General features: G+C 35.6%; 3 protein-coding genes across 3 annotated transcripts; 1 reads left to right on the top strand and 2 right to left on the bottom strand.

The window, feature by feature from the left end:
- Positions 1-2,461: 2,461 nt before the first annotated feature.
- LOTGIDRAFT_114310 (hypothetical protein) lies at positions 2,462-4,330 on the bottom strand (the record flags this gene model as incomplete). Its single annotated transcript, XM_009052785.1, has 1 exon — positions 2,462-4,330. The coding sequence occupies one exon, from the start codon at positions 4,328-4,330 to the stop codon at positions 2,462-2,464; it is 1,869 nt and encodes a 622-aa protein (XP_009051033.1).
- A 1,496-nt stretch (positions 4,331-5,826) lies between these two features.
- LOTGIDRAFT_159137 (hypothetical protein) lies at positions 5,827-10,856 on the top strand (the record flags this gene model as incomplete). Its single annotated transcript, XM_009052784.1, has 10 exons — positions 5,827-6,264; positions 6,599-6,828; positions 7,200-7,332; positions 7,569-7,673; positions 7,947-8,169; positions 8,389-8,674; positions 9,083-9,218; positions 9,580-9,720; positions 10,177-10,340; positions 10,715-10,856. The coding sequence occupies 10 exons, from the start codon at positions 5,827-5,829 to the stop codon at positions 10,854-10,856; spliced, it is 1,998 nt and encodes a 665-aa protein (XP_009051032.1).
- A 6,556-nt stretch (positions 10,857-17,412) lies between these two features.
- LOTGIDRAFT_114371 (hypothetical protein) lies at positions 17,413-18,273 on the bottom strand (the record flags this gene model as incomplete). Its single annotated transcript, XM_009052783.1, has 2 exons — positions 17,413-17,866; positions 17,957-18,273. Coding segments are annotated over 2 exons (771 nt in total), but the record flags the coding sequence as incomplete, so codon positions are not given.
- Positions 18,274-22,699: the final 4,426 nt, after the last annotated feature.

The following is a 22,699-nucleotide window of genomic DNA, read 5'->3' as shown; positions in this document are numbered from 1 at the left end:
TAACAAGGTACAGTACAATTAATATCATATTCTATACTAAATTTGATTGACATGTCAGTGGGAGGGGCTACTAACTGCACAGTTTAGGACAGTTCATTCAGACTAAAACTTCATTTTGTCAATCAAAAATGATACTTTTATATTTTGTAATAAATTTTCAAATGATTATTTCAAGATCTCAGTTTTCAAAGATCCAGAGCTTTGACTGCTTATCTTCCATTAAATCTGGAACCAAAATTTTTCAATTTTTTTGCCTTTTGTGCATGTTTAGGTGCATAAACAAATTAGTTACAGGAGCAAGGGCTAGACATAGAGAACTCATATACCTTTGCTTACAGCAAAATACAAAAATACTGAATTCGTCACACATAATAAAACTCTAGCGTTAATTTAAAACAATTAAATGTATCTAAGAAGTTAATAGAAATGTATAAAAAGTGAAAGATGGTAAGATAACGCTGATATTTTAAATTAACCAGAATGAAATGTTTGAAAACACCTGTGTTTATTACCTCTTATCTTTCCCTCACAAACCTTCAGACTTCCCTTAACATATCTTATCACAATTATACCACCAATTTGTATCATGGAGCCCAGCTGAGGCCTGTTGTCAAAAAAATTGCAACTTTAAGATACGTACTCAAATGTACAGTATTAAGAATTCTGATTGGTTGAAAAACGAATTCAACTTACCTAACTGGACATATCAACAGTTCTGTATTTTATTCCTGCTGAGTTGAAATATGTTTTGTTATCAAATATGAGCAAAAAATCCAGTCACTATTTAATAACCTGAAAAGAAAAGTTGAAATTGGCTAAATCCATCATGAAAAAAAGTCCTTCATTTGAACAAATGTTATAGATATAAGTATTTATACCCATACTTTTTCTCGATCCTTTGATCTTTAGAGTAGGTTATTATCCGATACACCTACACTTTTCGTGATACACCTTCGCTTTTTGCGATACACCTACACTTTTCTGATACACCTAATCTTCTGTGAATTATATTCTGCTGAGTATCTGAAAAGTCTATGTTTGCCCTAAAAAATGGCTGGATACAAGAAAAACAACAGTTAATTCATAATCTTTATTACCATTATTAGTAACCAATCAAAACATCGATAGAAATCTGCACGTGGCTTTCAGGTCATGAAATTCAGCATTAATACATATCAATTGATAATTGTTCGTTCTAGTTGTATGGGGCCCTAACGAGGCGATTTCACAAACTTTCAAATTATTTTTTTTCAGATTTATTAAATTATCATTCTCGCAAAAGTATGTTGTATCAGTTATATACTGACAAGAGCTCAATTCCATAGCATCTTTCAGAATTAAAGTATGACAATTAGTTTCCCTACAATTCAACAAAACAAACATTGAAAGTTGAGAATTCAAGATTATTAGGAATAATATTGATATTTTCTTGTGTAGAATGTATAATAATTTGATAAATACTCAAAAATTTCAAATCATACCTGGATTATTTCTCTTCATTCCTTTAAAGCATCAACACTTGTTCATGGAGATTGCATTGTCACTTTTTCAAGAATCAAAACTGAAGCTAGGTTTGGTTATAGGCTGACAGCTGACCATGAAGATGGTTTTTCAACTAGCCACAGTATGAGTAGATGAATGTGTGCAGATCTTCTGCTGCAAGTTCTTCATAGGTGGAAGATTCAATGAATGATTCTTACAATGGTAAGTCATCAGGACTAGTATTTTTCAAATTATGTTGTTGGATAGAGCTGACAAGTAATTCAGATATTACTCTATGATTGATGTGTGAGAGTTGAACATTATGAACTTATTACAACAGTCAAGCGGAACCTCCTAAAATAACTCGATTGCAAGACAAATTGATCTTAATAGATAAGAAGTATTTAATAATGAAAATATTTAATATCAAAATAAAGCAATGATATTTTTTTTGAAATATTTTATAATTTATACAAATCAACAACCTTGTGATATAAACTTAACAAATATTGAATAATAAATGTTCTTAGCAAAATAAATAACCCCTAAAATAAACAAAATTAATGCACATTTCTTCCTTAAAAGGGAAAGAATGCACCAGCATCGAAATGACAAGAATTGTTAAAAAACATGTTTCTCTTTGCTACATGTTTAAGTTATCAATTTTTGTTAAAGGTATCCTTATCTTTTCATTAAGGATCATAGAGGGAAAATCCCTTGTTTTCAAAAGTTTTGAAAGTTTTTTTTTTATAAAACTATTTAAGGAAATCGCCTGAATTTCATTTTTTGTTTCACAATAATGTTCAGTTTTCGAAATGCTTTGAGACTATTTCAAATATACCAACAGACTCTCACTTTAGTTTGTCACTGCCAATTGCAATGGACAGCGAAAACTTCATTTTGAAAAGTTGAAAAGATTGTCAAGCTGCTGTAAAATTATTGAATGAAGCTAATTAAGTCTTTCATTCAAAATCAAATGTTAACAAACATATTGGGGCAGTGTTAAGATGCAACATGCTCTTCCGAATATTCTAGTTGGAAATTTCTCTTCTGCACTAAGAGTATCAGTTCTGTAGTCATATTCTTCCAGTAAGTCAGAATAATAGTGTTCACCATTGATCCCACCCACTATATAGATCCTGTCATCCATTACACAAGCACCTGCTTCTCTAATGTTTAAAGTTCTTGCACACAATGTCCATTGGTCAGTCTCTGGATGATAAATCTCTATAGCAATAATGGGAACTGGGAATCCATAATTATCTTCAATATTGCCTCCAAATACGTACAGATGATCTTGAACACATGCCATAACATGGGTACATCGTGCATTTAATAACGGGGCTTTCACTTCCCACGAATCTGTGGAGGGAGTATAACACAACACATCTTTACAACAACCCGAGAACCTCTGACCCCCAGAGATAAATATCAGACCATTACAAACAGCTCCAGCGTGGCCATACACAGAATGATTAATAGAAGCTCTCATATCCCAATCATTTGTGACTATATTATATCTCTCTACTGTACACATTACCATATTCTCATCCTGCCCAGCTATAGAGTATAGATATCCATCCATTGCAACCATCACAAAATCCTTACGAGATTCATTCATAGGAGCTGTTTCATACCATGAATCGAATCGCGGATCATATCTGAAGCATCTGGCAGTGGCTATTTCATTATTTTCGTTATTGTCATATTTTCCACCACACACATACATAAAATTGTCAACTACAACCACTGCAGGGTTGTAGAGTGGAACAGGGGATTCTTTCAGATACCCAAGTTTCTTTGTTTTAAAAGTATAAGTTTCAACACTGTGGCCATGACACATAATGAGACTTCTCCTCTCTGAACGGACTTGAGTTCGAGTATTTTGAAGCAATGGTTGTTTACATACAACTATATGATAATCTTTGGCTTCGGTGATCAAATCCACACATTCTTGACTAGTCTTCATTAATTCTTCTCTACTGACTTTTTCTACCAGTTCCTCACCAGACAACAGAGGAATTCTGATATTTTTCATCAGAAGGGCGATATTTTCACGTCTTGAATTCAAGTCATGCTTTATCCAGGACAAAACTAGTTGAAATAATTTGAACTCTGATTCCACACAGAGTTTATTTTCAGCTAACATGGAAGCCAGTTGAATGGGAGTTAATTTGAAATATTGTTCAGATGCAGCCACAATTTCAAAATTTTCCAACATGTACTGTCTAGCTTTCATGCATGTTGCAGAAAGATTGTACAGTTCAGCTAAATTCAATACATCAACACAATTTTCAAACGTAATGGCAATTTCAATAAATCTTGAGCACAGCTCCACCGCGTCTGCCACTTGCAGATGTGTCGCAGCAGACAAAACATCTTCCACATTCTCTAATGTTAATTCCAACTTTCCTGTGTAAGCAAAATCTACCACAAAACTAAGTCCACTGGCAGTCACACCCTTTAATTCTACACACGCTTCACGACTCTCTTTCATATCACTAGTGAGCATTACTCGAAAATAATCACTACAAGCGGCCATGACAGCACGGTGAACTTTAATCGTTTGACCTTCAGCGATGACCGAATAATCACAGAGAGTATCTGTCATACGTAGACTACGCAGACCTTGTAACAATTTACAACAGTGATTTTTAGACGTTAATGTTGGATTCTTAGGGTTTGTGTTGTCAATATGGCAGTTTGTATCACATGGTCCACCAATATCACGCTTCGTCTTTTCTTGACACGTTCGCACAACTGAACTGGATGGAGATTCATCACCACTACCTGGACTGCTTTCATTGTCACTGGCTTGAAATCTTATTCTTCTTAATGATAGTGACATTTCAAATTTATTTCACACAAACAGAGTCAGCTTCTGAAATATAAAATAGTTCATATTCATCAAAATTCTAAAGACTGGGAGTCGAGCAAAACTGAAATAACTCAACAAAGACAATCTGTCATTACTCTGTCGGAGCAGGCTACTGCTATTCAGAATGTTTAAGGAGTGGTGCAATCCAGGTTTACCTGTCTGTAAAAGCAAGTTTCAGCATATCTTACAGCATAGTCAAGACACATAGTGAATAAGCCTGAATAAATTCATCATTTCAAGTTGGGAAATTTGGTGAATCATTTGAATAATGAAATCACATGACATTAACAACGATCTGGAGTTAAATTGGCGATTGAAATTAAAGCCATGATACATACAAACGTCCTGGAAAATAATTATGTTGATTTTATTCTTTTATCTTATAGAGAAACGGCAAAAACATTAGATTTTCTAGTCAAACTCAAAAAAGAAATTCAGTTACAAACAAAAGACTGGTCGATGGATGTCGTGATTTAGATTGCGAAACAAACATTCGTACTATTTGAGAACTATTAAAGACTATCTGGCATTTTTTAGCCATGTTGTAACATTGGTTTATGAACTCGCTTAATTTATTAGAATAAAACTCAATGATGAAGTGATAAACTTTTCTGTTTTAACTTTTTATTGTTTGTCGTTAAAATGGAGTTATGTCCCTTTGACAATAAATTGTAAGAAATTCATGTTTTATACTGGTCTAGCTTTCGTATGAAGTTTGTTATTCACGATGAGGACATTCCCTTGTAAGAAACAGTCATCGATGATCATGCTTTCAAGTCCATTCAAATGCAGATAATAGCTCAAAATCCAAAGTTCAAAATTGCTCACACCAATTTCCTAAACAGTAGTCAATATTATTCTGTCCTATTGTGATGATCACTTGATAATGGTCTTAACCTAAAGGTTGAGGGTTTGATTACTATGATTGTTATTAAACATTTATCATAGGTAAACTGGCCTAATAAACATAAGGCCATATCCCCTAGAAACCCAATGGAACAATGGAAATTGGGTTGAAAATTCACTGGTGTGATCTCTATTTGAATCATGCTCATTCCTTCAGTTTTGATTGGGTGAAAAAATATAAAAGCAATCATTCAATCAAACAGTGATCATTTTATTTTAGCCCAACATGAAATCATTTTGAAATATATTGTTACTTCTGGCAGTAGCCTATAAAAATGTGTATTGTTAACTGCAAACAGGACTGTTTCGGCCTTCTGGTCTCATCAGTGCAGTGCTGATACTGAACTTGAGGTTTGGCTATATAGCCGCCTCAAATGATACTGCATATGTGGTACCATGCCAGAGTTCTCAAACTTTCAAGCTAGTGAGCTATGCATACACACTAACGACAATGGTAGTAATGTTTTATCCTTTTATTTTGTAGAATGAATTGATGATGTGAAAAAGAAATAACTGAATATAAAAACGTTGTTTGAAGTTAGAAACAGTTAATAATCAAAATGGAAGCAGTAAAGTCACAATTTAAAAAGCTAACAATAAGCCATGTGTTTTTTGTTTGTTTATGCGGTGTAATAGCCTATTTGTTCCGAGCTAGGGAGTCCTATTATCTAAAACCTGTTTGGAGAAAACGAACAGAAACCCAGCATTTTATGAACGGACAGTTTCCAACAGAAGACGACAGGCTGCCATCTCCAATTATCACAGACTTAGAAAGTGATGGAGTGAATGAAATAGTGATTCTAACAAATGATATGAAATTAAGTATCATGGCATTACCAGATGAAAAAAATCAAACGGACGAACAAGCACTACCTCACGTTCAGATCAAACATCGTGTTAAACTTCCGATTGGACATCACCAGCATTTAAGCAGACCTGTTGTTATGGCAACTGGTTTTACTGTGCCTTATTCATCTATGATGCAAGTTAGGAAACAGGTAGGCCACTATTTTAATTTTTATCCTATATTCAAGTCATATGAGCGATTTTGCAGATCAGAAATGAAATGAAAGTATATCTTTGGTTCATTTTGTAAAAGTGAATAAAAAAGAGTAGGCTAATGCTGCTGTCCTGGCCTTTTTTCCTCATTGCATACTATATGGCATTGTCATTAGCCAAATCAGGTACTGAATAAGCAGGATTTTAATCAATTTTGACTAAGACCTCTTTTCAGAATTGAAATACGACGTTACGTGTCAAATAAGTGAAAGAATTAAATATCAAATCCTATCCTTTATTAATTTAGATATTTCACATTCTGTGTCTTTTCAGATAATAGTAATAGTAACCAGTAACTGGCAGGTGTTTTGTTATTCATCAGAACTGGAGTTATTATGGAAGATCAAGTTACAAGATATCAGTAAGGATATAGAGAACTATAAGGTTAAAACTATGGGTATATTAGTAACGTCCCATTCTGTCAATAAAAACGATGAGGGGTTGATTATTATTGGTGGTAGTTTTACTCATAAACAACATAAACAAATTCTACAGTCAGAATGGTAAGAGTTTATTTTATTTTTTGAATATCAGTATGATATTTATCTATGGACTTTTGATAAGTTAAAGTCATTACCGTCTCAGTCAAATAGTGTTTAACAAAATGTCTTTTACTTTTTAGGTTATTTGTTTTGTAAAATGTTTGGTATAATTCAACTTCTTATCATAAACCTAATGTCTCATTTGAAAAGTAAACCCCTATTTTCAGCAAATCTGTCCTGATGAGGAGGGTTATCCCAAACACAGTTTGGCTGCATGAGTTTTAAGCTTTAGTAAATTTCTATGAATAGCTTACGTAACCATGTGAGATGGTTTGAAAAGTTATTTTTGACAAAAGCATTGATTATTTTCATATTTATCAATTAAATTACAGGTTACATGGAAATCATACAGTAGAAAATGATGAGTTGTCACATTTCTCAACGTTTGCTCTCAGTGGTTCTAATGGTACTATTAGATGGCATCATTTACCAGGAGACTTTGGTGAGGAAAAACAGGATATTAAGGTATATTTATTTCTTGATAGATTTTGCATACTTAACTGTCAATTTGTTCTTCTATCAATGCTTGTGACAGACTGACAAGGCCCTAGATTGGACCACAGACTCCAGGTTGAGAACTGTTGAGAAAGACCAATAAACCTGTGTGCTGTGAATATCAAGATACCAGGATTTGACCCTTTTATAGTCATTTTGTACAGTTTACTAAAGAGTTAATAAATTTTTGTTCACTGATGATTTAGGATGATAGTGAAGAACATCATTGGAAGTTGGGATTAAGAAGAAATCGTTTGCATGTTGGTGAGTCGCCATGGACAGCCTACAGAGATACCATTTTAGACTTTTTGGTAGGTTCCTATACTATTCTTTAACCAATGATCTCAACTTGAATTGATGTTCAAACCATACATGTATGTCACTGTTGCAAAAGCTGCTAATAATAGCTAAGAGATATTGCGATAGCTTCGTCATATTAGGCTTAGTTTTAGTAGAATTGCTAGACCGTTGGATGTCTGACTGAAATTTGGGATGGTGCAAATCGATGCCTTCAGTGTCCCTGATACACATACAAAGTTTTAAAACCTACAATCTATTTAATACACGTTATTTCTTCATTTCAGCCCCACAGTTGGAATACACTAACAGACACTACTTTCACTTTAGCAAGATTTCAGAAAGATGCAAGAAAAGCTGAATATTATGAAGATAGTGAAAAACATCAGCATCCAGCTAATGCTCTAACAACAGAACATATAGTAGGGTATGCTTACGGTGGACATAGACCACATGATGCTCATGAACATATTGTAAACCCTAATGCTGTTGTAATACACAATGACAGAGGTATGGCTTATTTTTCAATTTATTAGATATTTGGAGGGATTCCTAGAGAATAAAACACTGTATATTGTCCTTCAGTTAAAGACTTATGCAGATGTCCTTTGGTTTTATCAGCAGACTCATTGGAACTTGTTCCATTTTCCTAGCCCTAAAAGGTGCTGAAGAACAGGACCTTAAACTCCAGCTTATTTCTTTTCTTTCTTTTCTTTCTTTTGCATGTAGGTATTGAAGTATTAAATCTTCTCACCGGACAACCGATCACAAGATTTACAGTGTTGCCAGATTATTCTATTTATCTGGATACAGACAGCGATGACGAGGCAGAACGAATAACATGGGGACAATTTCCAGAACATACAGCTTGCTATATAGAAATCTGGCGACAGAAACCAGTCATGGAGAAAATTGAACAGATACCAGTCTGTACGACAAAACGGTTGGTCTGGACACGATCGTGGAGTTTAGAAGAAGATTATTATAAAAAGATTCCACCAATTGTTAAGAGAGGGTATATATTTCATTCTTTGTGTCTTATTGTCAGTCTTGGATACCCTAAGTTTTTGTGTGCTTTGGTGCTGTATACTCATGAGATGAGCTTGTCAAGAGGCTGTATAATATTCTGGTTGTTGACTTCTCGCTCCTTTCCTGGGAGTTTTCTTTCTTTGCCTGGTGCAGTTGAAAAAATTCAACGCATAGACGTATTCAATCTGTCATTTGTGAAAAAAAACATATTCCCGGTTGTCTTTCATATGAAAGACTAAAACATTGTACATTCATATTTCTAGAGTGAAAAGTTGTTGAATTTATGATAATAGAAAACTACATTCTGGATAAATCTAATGGACTGGAATATTCACAAGGATATTATGACTTATTTTCTTCTCTGATTTTTCTAAGTTTTATACATATATTTTAGGGTAGCCAAGAAGCGTGGGATACTACGGCATCTAATGGGACATCACCTGTCAGGAGATCTCAACTATGACATCATATCCTTTACCAGTCTCGGTCGTGTGTCAGCTCTAGATTTTGAAGGCAACTTTCATTGGCAGGTATGTTGATAATAAACATAAACTCTTGGTTGATTGGTGAGTTCTGCTTGTTCAGGATACATGGAATCAACCTGAATTTTAGTAAAATCTTTTCTGTAAAGAAAAAATGAACAGAATTCAAAATGGAGAAGAAGAGAGTAGATGTGTAAATTTCTGTAGATCTACATCAACCATATATTACTGGTGTTAGACTGAAAATAGGTCAGGTTAGTTGTCTGAAGATCATATAGAGACAAACTCTGAGTAACAACATAATTCAAGTTTTGTTTTGATATTTCTTCATACTATTGTATTTTTTTAACAGTGAAAAAATATTTTGTTATTGTATATGTGTTACTATTGTTATCAATGTATATTTTAGACCCAAACGGCCGCTAGCTGGGCCGAAACTGGTGTCAGTGTTCGTAGATCTAAAGACAGTAACTCAGATGTGGCTCAAGAATTTCTTAAATCCTTCACTCCTACTCGAACTTTAACTTCTTTACAAGTTTCAGGAAAACAGGTCAGTTTGTCTACAATCTACTAATTTAGAATACCATTTCATTTCTTTTTTTCCTAATACCAAATCAATTCTATTTTTCAAACTCTTTCTTGGGGGAGAACCATCTAAGACACCCCATGAGAGGGTGGTGCCATTGTGTTTCCACAGAGCTGCTACATTTTGAATCTCATCCATTTGTCATCCATTTAATCAATCTTCCCCCCTATGTGTACCCCCTGGCATGGGAAGCTGGATCTGCCATTAAGTAGATTTATGCTGCTGCCCTGTAAAAATTTCCCTTATTACACACTGCATAATGCTGTCCAATAAGGAGTAGAAAAATATAACATAACTACCGTGAATTTAACATCCCTGAATTTAACATTTTAAGGAGTTGTTTTCAATGTCTTGAATAAACTTGAATGGCATAAAATAGTAGGATTATTTCTGAATTTAAACTCAGTTTTCTTTCTCTAGGATGTAGTAGTAATAGGTGGCTTGAACACTATGACTATACTAGATCTAACTGAAGGTAATATTATAGCTGAACACTCTATACCAACACCGTCTATAGGTCCTATAGTAGCTGGTGATTTTAATAATGATGGTATTACTGATGTTATACTCTCCTGTAGACTCGGGTAAGATTTCAGTTGATTACCTTTTGTTGATGGGTTTCTTGACATTGATAATTGTAGTTGTCTCCCTTTAGTTATTATACTGCAAGTTGCTTATAGAGATTGTCTTTCACGTAAAAGCTTTTAAGAAACTTAATGGATTTATGAGTTTGTTTCAATTCCAATTTTTGAACTTTTGATCTGGTGGTTTCTTAACTGATAATTGTAGTTGTCTCCCTTTAATTATACTTTACTGTAAGTACCTTATGAAGATTTACTTCTGAAGTATCTATTTTAAGTATCTATCTCAGTTAAGTTCAGGAGTCTGTGAACCTTGTTGTTCTCTCTTCCATTTTGTTACCAACGAAAATAAACATGATTAATTTGATATTTTGTAGATTTATTGGTTTTGAAGTAAGACAAGAGACCAATCACCTGTATACTATGATGTATGCTGTAGCTGTATTACTAGCTATCTTATTGACTACATGGTGTATGGCTACAGATACATATCTAAAAGAGGAGGGTTATGAAGATTGAACAATGAGAACTACATAGGAACAGTATTTTTCAGGTACTTCAGCATATGAAGTTTTTGTTAACAGATGTTCCCTAGCAGAAAGAAATCATACAAATGAAATTACTTTTTATGGTTTATTTTCTGTGTCTCTATGAAGACGAGCCTTCTGAAAACTCAGAATGTACTAACATGATCATTGCTGGTATAGACTCGAATCTCCTACTAGAGAAGGTAGCGTTCCTCAAATCGTTTACATATTGGATGAGCTGATTACTGATTAGTTACTGAAATGTGTATAAAAGTGGTAACTGGTGTGGATGTGGTTCTGTATTTACTTGTCATCAAAAATTGGAAAAAATCATACCTGTCCAAGTAGTCTATGTGCATGTGAATTCTGGAACTTGACTTAATTAACACCCTAGTGCCCCTGTACTGAAATGATGTCCGTGAAGAATATGTGTAAACAAATGATATTTGTGAAAATATTTGACTAATTGTGTTGTTTGCAGATCTATACGTGGTGATTTGTTATATTTCTGTAAATTTTTCACATTCCAATCTAGTTTTCATATTTTTCTACAAAAAATAAAATTAAAAATATCCAAGTTATGAAAAAATTTGCTTTTTATTTTCACAATAACAGAACAACATTAAACTTTGAAAAAATAAACAACAGAAAAAATGGGACAAGTACATAAATATTGGGACTAGTTTCTGATGAAACTATAAACAAGTTAAGAAGAGGATATGAAAAAAAAGGTTCAAAGGCTTGAGATGTCATCTCTTGAATAATTGAAATTAAGTTACAGTACAAATGGAGATACTTACAGGGATTGAAAAGAGGTTTGAGACATTTTACATATAACAGGGAGATTTGTGAGTCTCACAATTCAACATAAACTAAGTGTTTCATGATATTGACATCAGTTACAATTATCAATCCTATAATTAAAGGAACCACAATCACAATCCCTTTAATAGAAAATGAAAAAGATGTTGAAGAAATCACAGCTTCTTTTCAACACAAAGTTTTGGCCCCATGGCCTTTATAAATGGTGTTGACAAATTTAGGGCTTGAAGTTCGATTTCTTGCTAAATAATTTTAAATAACATTGTATCCAATTTTATGTTAACAAAAAAAAAAACATGGAAGTTAAAAGCTTAAACATTAGACTAGAATAATATAACAACAAATAATGTAGAAATAAAATTTGAAAATTTAACAAAAAATAAATAATTGGAATAACTTGACATGATATGAAATAAAATAAGGTGGAGATCACAATATAACATTAAATGATAATATTATTTATAAAAAAGAACAACTGCCCAAAAAGGTTAATTCTGCTTCTTGACATTAGTGCAGAGAATTCTAAGAATTCTAGTCTAAGAATTTTGGGACTTGCCTTGGAGAGGATCTGTTACTTGTAGTTACAAAAGACCTGTTTACATTTTGAGGTTGGAATTGAAGCAGTTATTCAAGGCTCAATATGATTGTCACAATCGACAAGCTTTGTACAAAACCCAAAACACAAATTTATAATGCATTCAAGCACTAAATACCATTAACAAAGTCATCAAACTCAAATATAAGTAATTTAAAGTTTTCTTCAGCTATTATGAAACACAAGAATTTTTTCAATTATCTCTGCATTTATTTCCCAGTTTATAAAGCTCAATTTCAGCTGTAATTATCGCAAGATAAAACTCCATTTGTTTATTCAAATATCTGTAATTATCACAATAATGTTATGGAAACCACAACTGTTGGATTTCATATTTGAAAAATAATAAGCATAGCCGAAATTAAGTTTTATCAGTTGGTTAAGGAAATATTTGAAAAATAATATCTCTTAATAGTGTCATAACAACATAAAAACTTGGCATTTCATTTGATTAACAGATTCCTAGTTTATTATATTAAATGGTTATCACAAAACAAAACATAACATTTAAACTTCTATTTACAGTTTTTTTGTTTCCCGTTTTGTCTTATTTTAGACATTTAATACTTCAGAGTGTTCAGATTAATAATCATCTTATTATCGCCAATGTTTTTTCTCTCAGTTTGCAGATGTTTGAATGGCTCTACTTTCTAATATTTACTCTAGGTGTTACTGAACTTTTCATACGCTAATATGACTATCATGGGATGTTAATTTAAAAAAAAAATTGACAATGATGCTCTTTAAGACTGCCAGAATATGAACACAGGCAAATTAAAGCTATGGAATTAACTTGGCATTGTGAAAAGGTGAAAAGGTGAAATAAGTAGCATGATGTAAAAAAACATTAAAAAGCTCTTTGACCCTTAAAAATCTGATGTCGGCAATACCTGTCGAAGTGAGATCAGGTGTTTTGGAATTGAAAACATGATTTGCAATGCTAGTGAGAGCACCAACTGGAGTTATATTAACAGAGTTGAAAATAAAGGCATAAAATGTACTTAGTTCATAGACTCTTCCCACAGGAATTCCTAAAGTTGACTATCTCCATATCAGAGTGCAATCATGATTTGCCTTGCTACTGAGATCCAGGCTTAGTGTATTATAGACGAAAGCCTGTTCCCTAATCCTATTATGTCAATAAATATTGTTTATACAAAAAAAAAATCCAGGGTGTAATAGCGATGCTCTTAAAAAATAATAATATCGTAAGCTGGTATAAATCCATCCCAAAGTAGTTGGTGAACTCGATTTCAAACTGGCATTTGGTTTTATGTAAAGATGAGCATGACTGGTGCTGGGGATCTAACCATCCTGGCCTCTGGTACTTGAACAAAGCTTCAAGATCGCTAAACTAGATATATTTCACATGGACCATATTCAGAATATGGTGTTTCTCAAGTTGGACTGAAGATTCCTCTTTAACTGGGATATCCGGTTCAAAGTCGCTTATATCCTCATATTGGGCACTGAAATCACAGTAATCTGGCTTCTCTTGCTTGATGTTTGGAACGTTCATTGACACCTCTTCTTCAGCTTTAATACTTTGCACATGTTCCCCCGTAGAGTTGACCTCAACAGAGTGCTCCAGGTCTGAGGAGTCTACACAATGGTCAATCTGCATGCCCAATTTTATGTCTCGATCTTGATGCCAAGTCTGATGATCTGAACGATCTGAACGATAATCCAAAGAAACCTGGCCGAAATTGGTTTCTTGATCACCATTTCCAGAATATAAACCCTGATCATCCATTGGTTCGGTTTTGGGAAATTCTGCTCCCATTGATTCCGGAATGGCAATGATCTTTTCTTGTAAGCTGTTGGTCATGTATTCCACATCTTCGTCTTCAATGTCCACGTAAATCTCTGGACCATGGCCAGATGCTTTGGGTTTTCTTGGAATTTTGACCTTCAGGCCTTTTCCACTCCTTTTAGGATTGGCTTTATTCTTCTTGACTTTTGATTTTGACTCTTTTCCAATTTGTTTTTCCTTCAATGTCTTTTTGGTTTTCACCTTTGGGGAAACTTTTGATGTCTTCTTAATTTTGATCTTCGGTACCTTCTTGGTTTTTTTCTTTTCCTTCTTGGTTTTCAACGAGAGTTGTCTTCTCTTGGTGATGTATTTCTGAAGAACCTCTTTAATATCTGCTGAAGCAAGACACTTCTTTCCCAGAGGTTTGGCTCTGGGTTTCTTGATTTTTGAGAATCTTGGAGAGGATTCCGAAGATTTTGCTTTGTTCTTCTTGCTCTTCAACTTCTTTGGTAGGGAATTTGGCAGTTCTTTGGAGTTCTGGACTTCCCATATAGTTGACTTTTTTGTGTTCTTTCTTTTGATTCGTTTGACTTCTTTTGAGATGCTGGCATTTGAGGGGTCCTTCTTGATTTGTGTGGATGTTGTTTCTGAAGCTTTAAATACCTTAGGTGTCACCTGGACAGTTCTCGCCTTTCCCCTCATGTCTCTTTCCACATATTTTTCAGTCTTTCTGCTTTTACAACTTCTCTCACTTACATCTTCAATTATTTGTTTCTTAATTATGATCTTAATGGGTTTCTTGGGTATGTCTTTAACCTCAGTGATGATGACGTCATCGTCGTCAGGAATGTCGTCTGATTCTTTGGTTCTCAAAAGAACTTTCTTCAAGATGGGACAATCACTTGTTGATTCCTTTTCTGATTTAGGTGCTCTTCCCGAGTTGATCATCTGTGATATATGTTTAATTGCTACAGATTCCGGATCAAGCTTCTTCAGTCGGTATTTTTCGTGTCGTAAACTTTTCTGGATCCTAAGAAGATCGTTTTTATCGTGTAAGGAAGTGATATCCGGTAAACCAAGCATTCTGTCTGGTTCAGGTCCAACCAAATCAGTTGTTTTGAAGCATAGATCAGGGATGAGCTCATTGGGCATTGTCAACGCATCTTTCAAAGTAAGCTTGTTGTATAATGTAGGTAACGAGATCGGACGTCGTTGTTGTCGTCTGCACGTCGAAGACTCGCCTAATTCGCACTCCATCTTCGAGGTCGTCGTAGATGCATACAGTCCCGGTACCTTGACTGCTGTTACTGAAACAACCGGATCTCTCGCACCAACGGATTCGTTCATGCATCGGAGAACATCAAGATCCGTCAAATTTCGTTTGGTTCTAAAAGGCTGACATAACAAATTTTCCAATATTTTCTTCGGAGAATTCTGTACCTCGGTCTTCCGTGGGCGACCGACCTTTCTCTTTGCTGGGGTTTGCTGCTCACTTTCGTTTCTTGTTTGTAGTTCAGTAATGAAATCCTCGTAAGACATCTGTTGTGGCTGTTTTCCAGAGATAATGGACAATGGGAGGTCATCTTCATCTAAATAATCTGCAGGTAAGTTTCGTTGGCATCTTTCTTTCTTTTGAATCTTTCGAGGTGCATCTGATTTTCGGTGTCTTTTGCCTTCCGTGGCATGTGCCCCCGTCTCTGTGGATGCTTCTTCAGTTGATATAAATGGCTGCCAGAGTTTTGGAGTTTTCTTGGTGCTCTTCATATCGGATGTCTTTTTAGCTAACAGTTTGTCGATCGTCTGGTTTAATCTTCCGGATCTGCTTTGAGTAGTTTTCTTAGATGAACAGGACGATGTGGATGCTGATTCAACAGAAGGCACGTCAGTTGGCAATCGTCTTGGAATTTTGGGAACTGACAAAATAGTCCTGCTGTACTGTTTGGTATTTGACAGCACCACCTTGGCTTGTGATTTGCTTAGATTTTGGTCGTCGGCCTTTGAGACCCCGTCATGGTCTTGGTGGTCCATCGGATTGTCTATAGAAGCTAGTGTCTTGTCAGCGATGGTTACATTTGTCACCGTGGGTTTGTCTTTAAGATTAGCATCTATTGTCAGGTGAGGCTCTACTATAATCTCTTTTATCGCGGGGGAACTCGATTTGGCAGGCATATTCAGTAGCTCATCCGTTGGGGCATTGGTTGTCGAGATTTGTCCAAGTTCTGGCAATGGGGGTATAAGATCTATTGCCGATTTGATTTTCTTGGATTTCGGTATAAAAATCTTTTTCGGATGTTTTCTTGGCCGACCGACAGGTCTTTTGGTTTTCTTTGATTGGGGACTTGTGGACTTTAAGTCCTTGTCGGTCTTTGGTGCCTGTGGCTGAATATCTTCTGGTATCAAGTCAATGGGGTTGCTTTCTGCTTTGTAGTTTTCGGTCATATCCTTAATTGTTACTTTACGCTTCTTGCGTTTCCCGCTATTTGTTTCGTTTGTTCTTGATTCAAATACCTTCCTTTTTCGGGAACCTGCTGGTTTGATGCTTCCCTCTACTTGTTTGTCAGAGGACTCTGTCTGCTCTGTCTCATTCTTCGTCCCATTCTGGACTTCCTTCTGATCGACGGCATCAATTTTCTCCAGTTTGACCTCCAAAACTTTCCAGTTTTTCATAAGTAAACCAGCTCTTTTGCAGATTTTGACCTTCCGGATGTTGGTCCGACCAAGGTTGATCAGCTCCATAAGATCTGGATCTTGCTTCACTAAACTCCTGCCAGCTTCCTTTTCTCTCTTCTGTCGCTCCCTCTCGCGTTTATATCTCGGATTTTCTTCATGGGACGGCTTATATGGGGGCTTCTTCCAGTCAAATTTTCTTAGAGTTGCCCCTCTTGACTTATCCACGCCTCGAGCCTTCTTTTCGATGTAAGCTCTTTGTTTTTCAGCTGCATTTTGATCAGTCATATTTTGAGGATCCATAAACCATTGTTTTGGTTTCTTTCCAGTCTTCTCGAAATTGAAATCAAATCCTTTGGTAGCCAAAGGTAGACGAAACGGACCAATGTTGTAAATCAGTACATTTGGATCTTCTGGCTTGGGAACTAGTAGATTAATTTTGTTGTCACTAGTAGCAACTGCTTTTGTTTCCGTTAAGGGTGCATTGTCATTTGAATTTGTGGCATTTTGATCGTTGCTCTGAGCATAAGTAGCTTTTGAACTATCCATCTGATTTTCCACTGTATCCATTGGGGCATTTATTTTCTCTGTCTTTGAATTCTGGTTTGTGGTTGCCTCTGGTGAAGATTGTTCTTGGCCTTCGTCGACCACTTCCTGCTTGATCTCCGGAACAGCTGTTAGCAAGTTACTGTCCTTGTGCATACGACCACAATGAGTCTGCAGCTGGCTGTATCTTCTGAACGGTTTCCTACAAATTTCACAAAAATAAGCATACTTATCACCGTGAAATGTGCCAATATGGGCAAAAATGTGGAATGGAAATTTACCAGCGTATGGGCAAATGGGACATTTAAATGCCCGATCTTCGGAATGAGTCAATTTATGTGTTTTCATGTTATGCCTGTTTCGGAATCTATGCCCACAAACATCGCATGAAAAGGGTTTATGGTCATTATGTGTAGTAAGGTGGTTTCTTAAAGAAATTCTGGTTTTAAATCTACGGGTACAAAGTTCACATTGAAATTTACGTTCAGTCACATGTCGGAGTTTATGCTTGGACAAATTTGCAAACGTTGCAAATCCTTTGTTGCAAATCTCACATATTTTGTCTCTAACATTGGAATGGATTTTAATATGTTTGCTTAAATCTGATTTTGTTTTGCACCTTTGAGTGCAGCCAGGAAATGTGCAAGGAAAGTTTCGAACATTAGAATGTTTATGTTGATGAAGCTTTAGTTCAAAGTTTGTTTTACACCGAAAATCACATTTAGGGCATTTCTTTGGTTTGTAGTCGTTGTGTCTGTATAAATGGTAATCCAGCCCAGTCTTACGCTTGAATTTCATATCACAAATATGGCACGAGAAGGGTCTCTCGGTCGAATGTTTGATTTGATGGTGCTTGATATTGTTGTACCATTTGGTAGTAAAGTCACACTGTGAACACATATATTTCTTCTCATCCGAATGCTTCACTTGATGTTTGATTAGATCTCGCTTCCATCTGGACCGGAATGGACACTTTTTACACTTAAAAGGACGCTCACCTGTATGCTTGGTCACATGTTGGATCATAATATCACGTGTATTGGTACAAAAATCACAATATTCACACTCCAGAAAGGTTCCTCTAGCTCGATGGCCGTTTTCATGTTTTTCTATGTTCTCGAAAGAGTTCGCTACAAATTTGCAACATCGGCATTTAAATTCTAGCTCTGGGATCTCTCCCTTGATGATTTTGTTGACCTCTTCCTCGTCTTCGGGGTTTATTTGTTCGCAGGTGGGAGAATTGAGGAGTATGCCGACATTTTCTTCACAAACCTCTTCTTTGACATCCTGGGAATCCACTGTTTCTGTATCAGTGACCTCACCATCCGTCTCCATTTTGATTTGAGAATTTTTTACCTGGAGAACAGAAATTGTTAGTATCGGATTATCATAACGGTTGCAGAACTTTGAAGGGAGGGGTGGAGGATTGGGTGCTCCGCCAAATTTAGTGAGCGCTTGAGGTGTGAAGCTATTCTAGGAGGTCCGGAGTCATCCTACTCCTTGCATTTCAAGCGTCTTTAGAGAATGTTCTTTGTATTTCTTTTCTTGGGCCTGTACGGAGCCGTCGCTGGTATCAGAGCAAAAAGTAATTGGTCCAAAGTTTCGCAGTTATGTAAGTGGTTAATCTATAATGGCTTGCAAGGTAATCAATTTTTGTCAAAAATTAGGCTCAGCACACATCGATTATAGATCCGTGACTATGTTCTATTTCAAGGCATTAACGGTTTAAGCGTTGCAATTAGCAACTGAACAAACGGGGGAGTGGTGGGTCTTCAATACCCTTATGTCTTACCTGGAGTTGTAGCTATTCAATCTGGAAAACGCACCAATGGAAGTGACAGTTATACCCCTCCATAGTATCTACAATTGAAACGTGCATATTTGCTTTATCGAAGTATGTCTAAAGAGTTGTTAGCATCCACTCTATCATTAAATGTAGCTTGCTTTAGAAAAAGTAAAATATAAATATGGTTGTCGTTTGTCACACTGCACACAGAGAACTCTATACGTCAATTCCTATCTAGGCGCCATGAGTTGCAATTTTTGGGCGGGAAAAGAAATGGGCGCTAAATATCACATGGTGACGATTCGTACCAAATGTTTTGGAAAGTCTATTAAAAATAATAGGCCTACCAGATTTGCATTCTTTCCGGAATTGGGTGTGTGCTTATCATAGGACTACTTCTTCAAAGCTTTAGGGTAATGCACAATGCAATAAATGTGACATATCGAAAACAGGATATTATACTAGCATTATAAATATTTTCGATATCCATAGGAATTTATTTCAACTTAGTCAATGTAAATGACATAGCATTAGAAACCAGCTGTTGCTAGCGGGTCAAATCAGACTGAGGCGAATCATCATAACTTATGCAAGGCATGAAGATCGAAGAGGCCCCAGTGCATAACCCTGACGCCGGCCATTTTGGCGTTTGTCCAACTGTCAAAAAGAATTTAGAAATAAAATAAGCAATAATAACCAATCAATTTCACTTACGATTAGTGAAGCTATTAACTTGAAATATCTCAAAAATGCTCTACTTTAAACGACATTGCTTGACATTTTCCAGCTTGAAATTTTTATAAAAATCGATAATTTATTGCGATTTAAACCAGACATTTCAAGAGATTCACCTTCCGTGCTATATACCTGATATTTCCTGGTTCATCGAGTGCAAATATTCTGAAATTTGGCAAGAATCTTGAATGATATTTACCTTATTTTTCCAATAATTCAGAAATTATCCGAGGTTTCCATATTCTTGGCTTTTCGTGCCGACAGATTATCGACCGGTGTTACTAAAAATAGATACCGTGCTATATGGAACTACATGATAGTATTGAGTTGATTTTATTGAACTTGGAGAATCTTCCTGTAAATTTCAAGAATGTCTTTTGATATCTGATGGATTCTTCCGAGGATAGCCCAATTTAAGCGGAGCATACTTTGTTTTTGAATTGATATAGACACATATATAATGAACAGTTCTTATAGTGGAATTTATTATCTGTGTTTCATAATTCCAGGTGGTTTAATATACCTTTTAATTTTGGGATTAGACATACAAATCTTTGAAAAATTGGCTTTAAATATATCTGAATAAATATGTAACGATTATTTTGCTCAGTCTTGCATATTTGGCTTTTATCCATATTTATCAGAAGGTGGGCGGGGGGCAGATGCCTCTATGTTATGCGGACGCCCATGCTTTTGTCATTCGATGTGTAATAAAATGACTAACAGAATGTTTTTTTTTATTGTATTCTAAGCAAAGCGATCATAATCACATGTTTAGGCCTGCACGTGACATAAATGAAAACGCAAAAAAAGTAAAGTCGTCACACACGCGGCTCCAGAGCATGATCCGAGAGTGATGTCCATCGAAACATGAAGCAAAACTTTAATTCATTTAAAAAGCGATAAATCGGCTTACAATTACAAAATTGCAGCTTATAATTGATGTTTTTTTCAAATGTGCGCAAAAAGAAAACAGGGTTAATAACATCCATGGAATCTACTTAGCTTGTAAAGAAGATCACGATGCAACCCACGGGCATAGTTTTGTCTCTGAACTGGGGTTGTTCGCTTATAATTTGAATAGCCACGGAAACACGAGAACATGTAATACATTTTAATATATCCGAAGTCACAAAATTGGTAGCCATTATCATCCAATCTCACTTTTTGAGATTAACAAGCAGACGTTAAGTCTGGGGGCGCTCGACATACCTCGAGGATCTGCCCCACCCCTAATCCCACGTCAATAACGATCAAGTCATATTAGTCACGAAAAGACAAACTTTGTATTTTGCTATTCGCAAATTGGGTTCAGTGCTGCTCGGTGTCTTTGAGCTATGTGGACCCGCAGTCTTATATCTTCAAAGGAGTAGCTTCAATAAATATTGAGACGGATACATGCAAGACCTGATGGAACACCTGATGCAACTCGTCTAGAATAGTATATTAATGCCTAGAGAGTTTGTTTGGAGAGTCCACACAGCTGATGATGTTAGTTTGGAATGGTTTGTATTATGATAAGGAAGGATAAGCTATGTATCATATGTTGATGGATGATTCAGCCTTGATAAATAATTGATTATGTCTGGCGTCTGGGTTAAGAAATTCTTCCAAGCTAGTCTGACACAAGAAGTTAATCAGTGCTTATCAAACTAATTCTTATTCGGTTATTTGTCAAGACTTTGGGTGACGTAAATCATAAGTTGGAAACCAATTTGCAGGCCTTTATTCAAAAACTGAATGCACTCTGGACGAAACGAATGCTCACTTCAAGAATACTCGGGATCCCCCATGTCAGCCAGGAGTGTAAGTGATGCATGTCGGAGGGACTGTCATGGACAAAGCGGCCAGTTGTTCGGAAGAAACAATAATTTAAACCAAGAGCCTGTGTCCTACAGGCTCCAGCCTATTTTTTAATGATCGCCTTACATTATGGCATAGAAATAGAAGAATCATTTTCATAAATGTATTTCATTTAATTCTGATGCAATTCTGTCACTGTGTTTCTTATTAAGGTATATCTGTACTGAGCCAAACTGACTCAATACAAGAGCTAACGATGGATATCCACCATCTCTATACAAAAATAGTTTAGATTGCCTCAGATATGGTTTGTCCCGCACACTAATTATCATATATCTAAACAGCTGATAGTGAGTATGCTTTTAACAATTTACATAATTTCACCACCACCTGAAATGTGTCAGTAAATTTGCTGATGGTTTGAAAATTAAGGCATTCTAATTGTCTCGTGATATTATGCATCATAAATCGTTCGATATACTTCATTGGTTATTACGTGTTATTGCGTCAAAATTGGGTTAGGGTTATCTCATTAACTGTACGAAATATCTCAATGTTGATTGGCTAGTTACAGTATTATGAAATCGCTGACCTAAAACGTAGCCAATCAAAATCCAGCATGACCATTCATTCATAAAATCTCTTTAGACTCGGACGTCAAGACTGGTTTGTCTATAGTTGAGTAGTTTCCAGAAAGGTCTGGAAGAATAAGACTCAACCATGTGTAAAAGTTGTTTACGATAATAAATAAGAAGTTTGTTGACTCGTCACCGCTTTATTAAAAGTAGGTGACGAATAGCGGACTCTAGAATTAATTGTCTGATTAGAGTATGAGTCATTTTTGGATTAGTCAAGGTCAAAATCCAAGACATGATTCACTAAAGTACAAAGAATTAATTCGGTCTAATAACACGTCAGCGTTTAGAATTTTAATGGCTATATGACGTCATTTGCATCTGATTTTTCCTCGTCGCCCTTCTCGAGCCTGTCTCCAAAAGACAAGAAAAATAAATTTGATATTAAAAGAGACACTAAGAATGATTCGTGTTTATTTTAAAATCACGTTTATCGTGTCATTTGGCAGTATCACCATCAATATTAATGGACTCTTAAAATAGATTCACCTTC

The sequence above is a fragment of the Lottia gigantea genome (genome assembly GCF_000327385.1).
Source record: "Lottia gigantea unplaced genomic scaffold LOTGIsca_19, whole genome shotgun sequence".
Classification (NCBI taxonomy): domain Eukaryota; kingdom Metazoa; phylum Mollusca; class Gastropoda; family Lottiidae; genus Lottia; species Lottia gigantea.
Note: the sequence above shows the minus strand (reverse complement) of the source record. Positions and strands in the feature narration are given on the sequence as shown.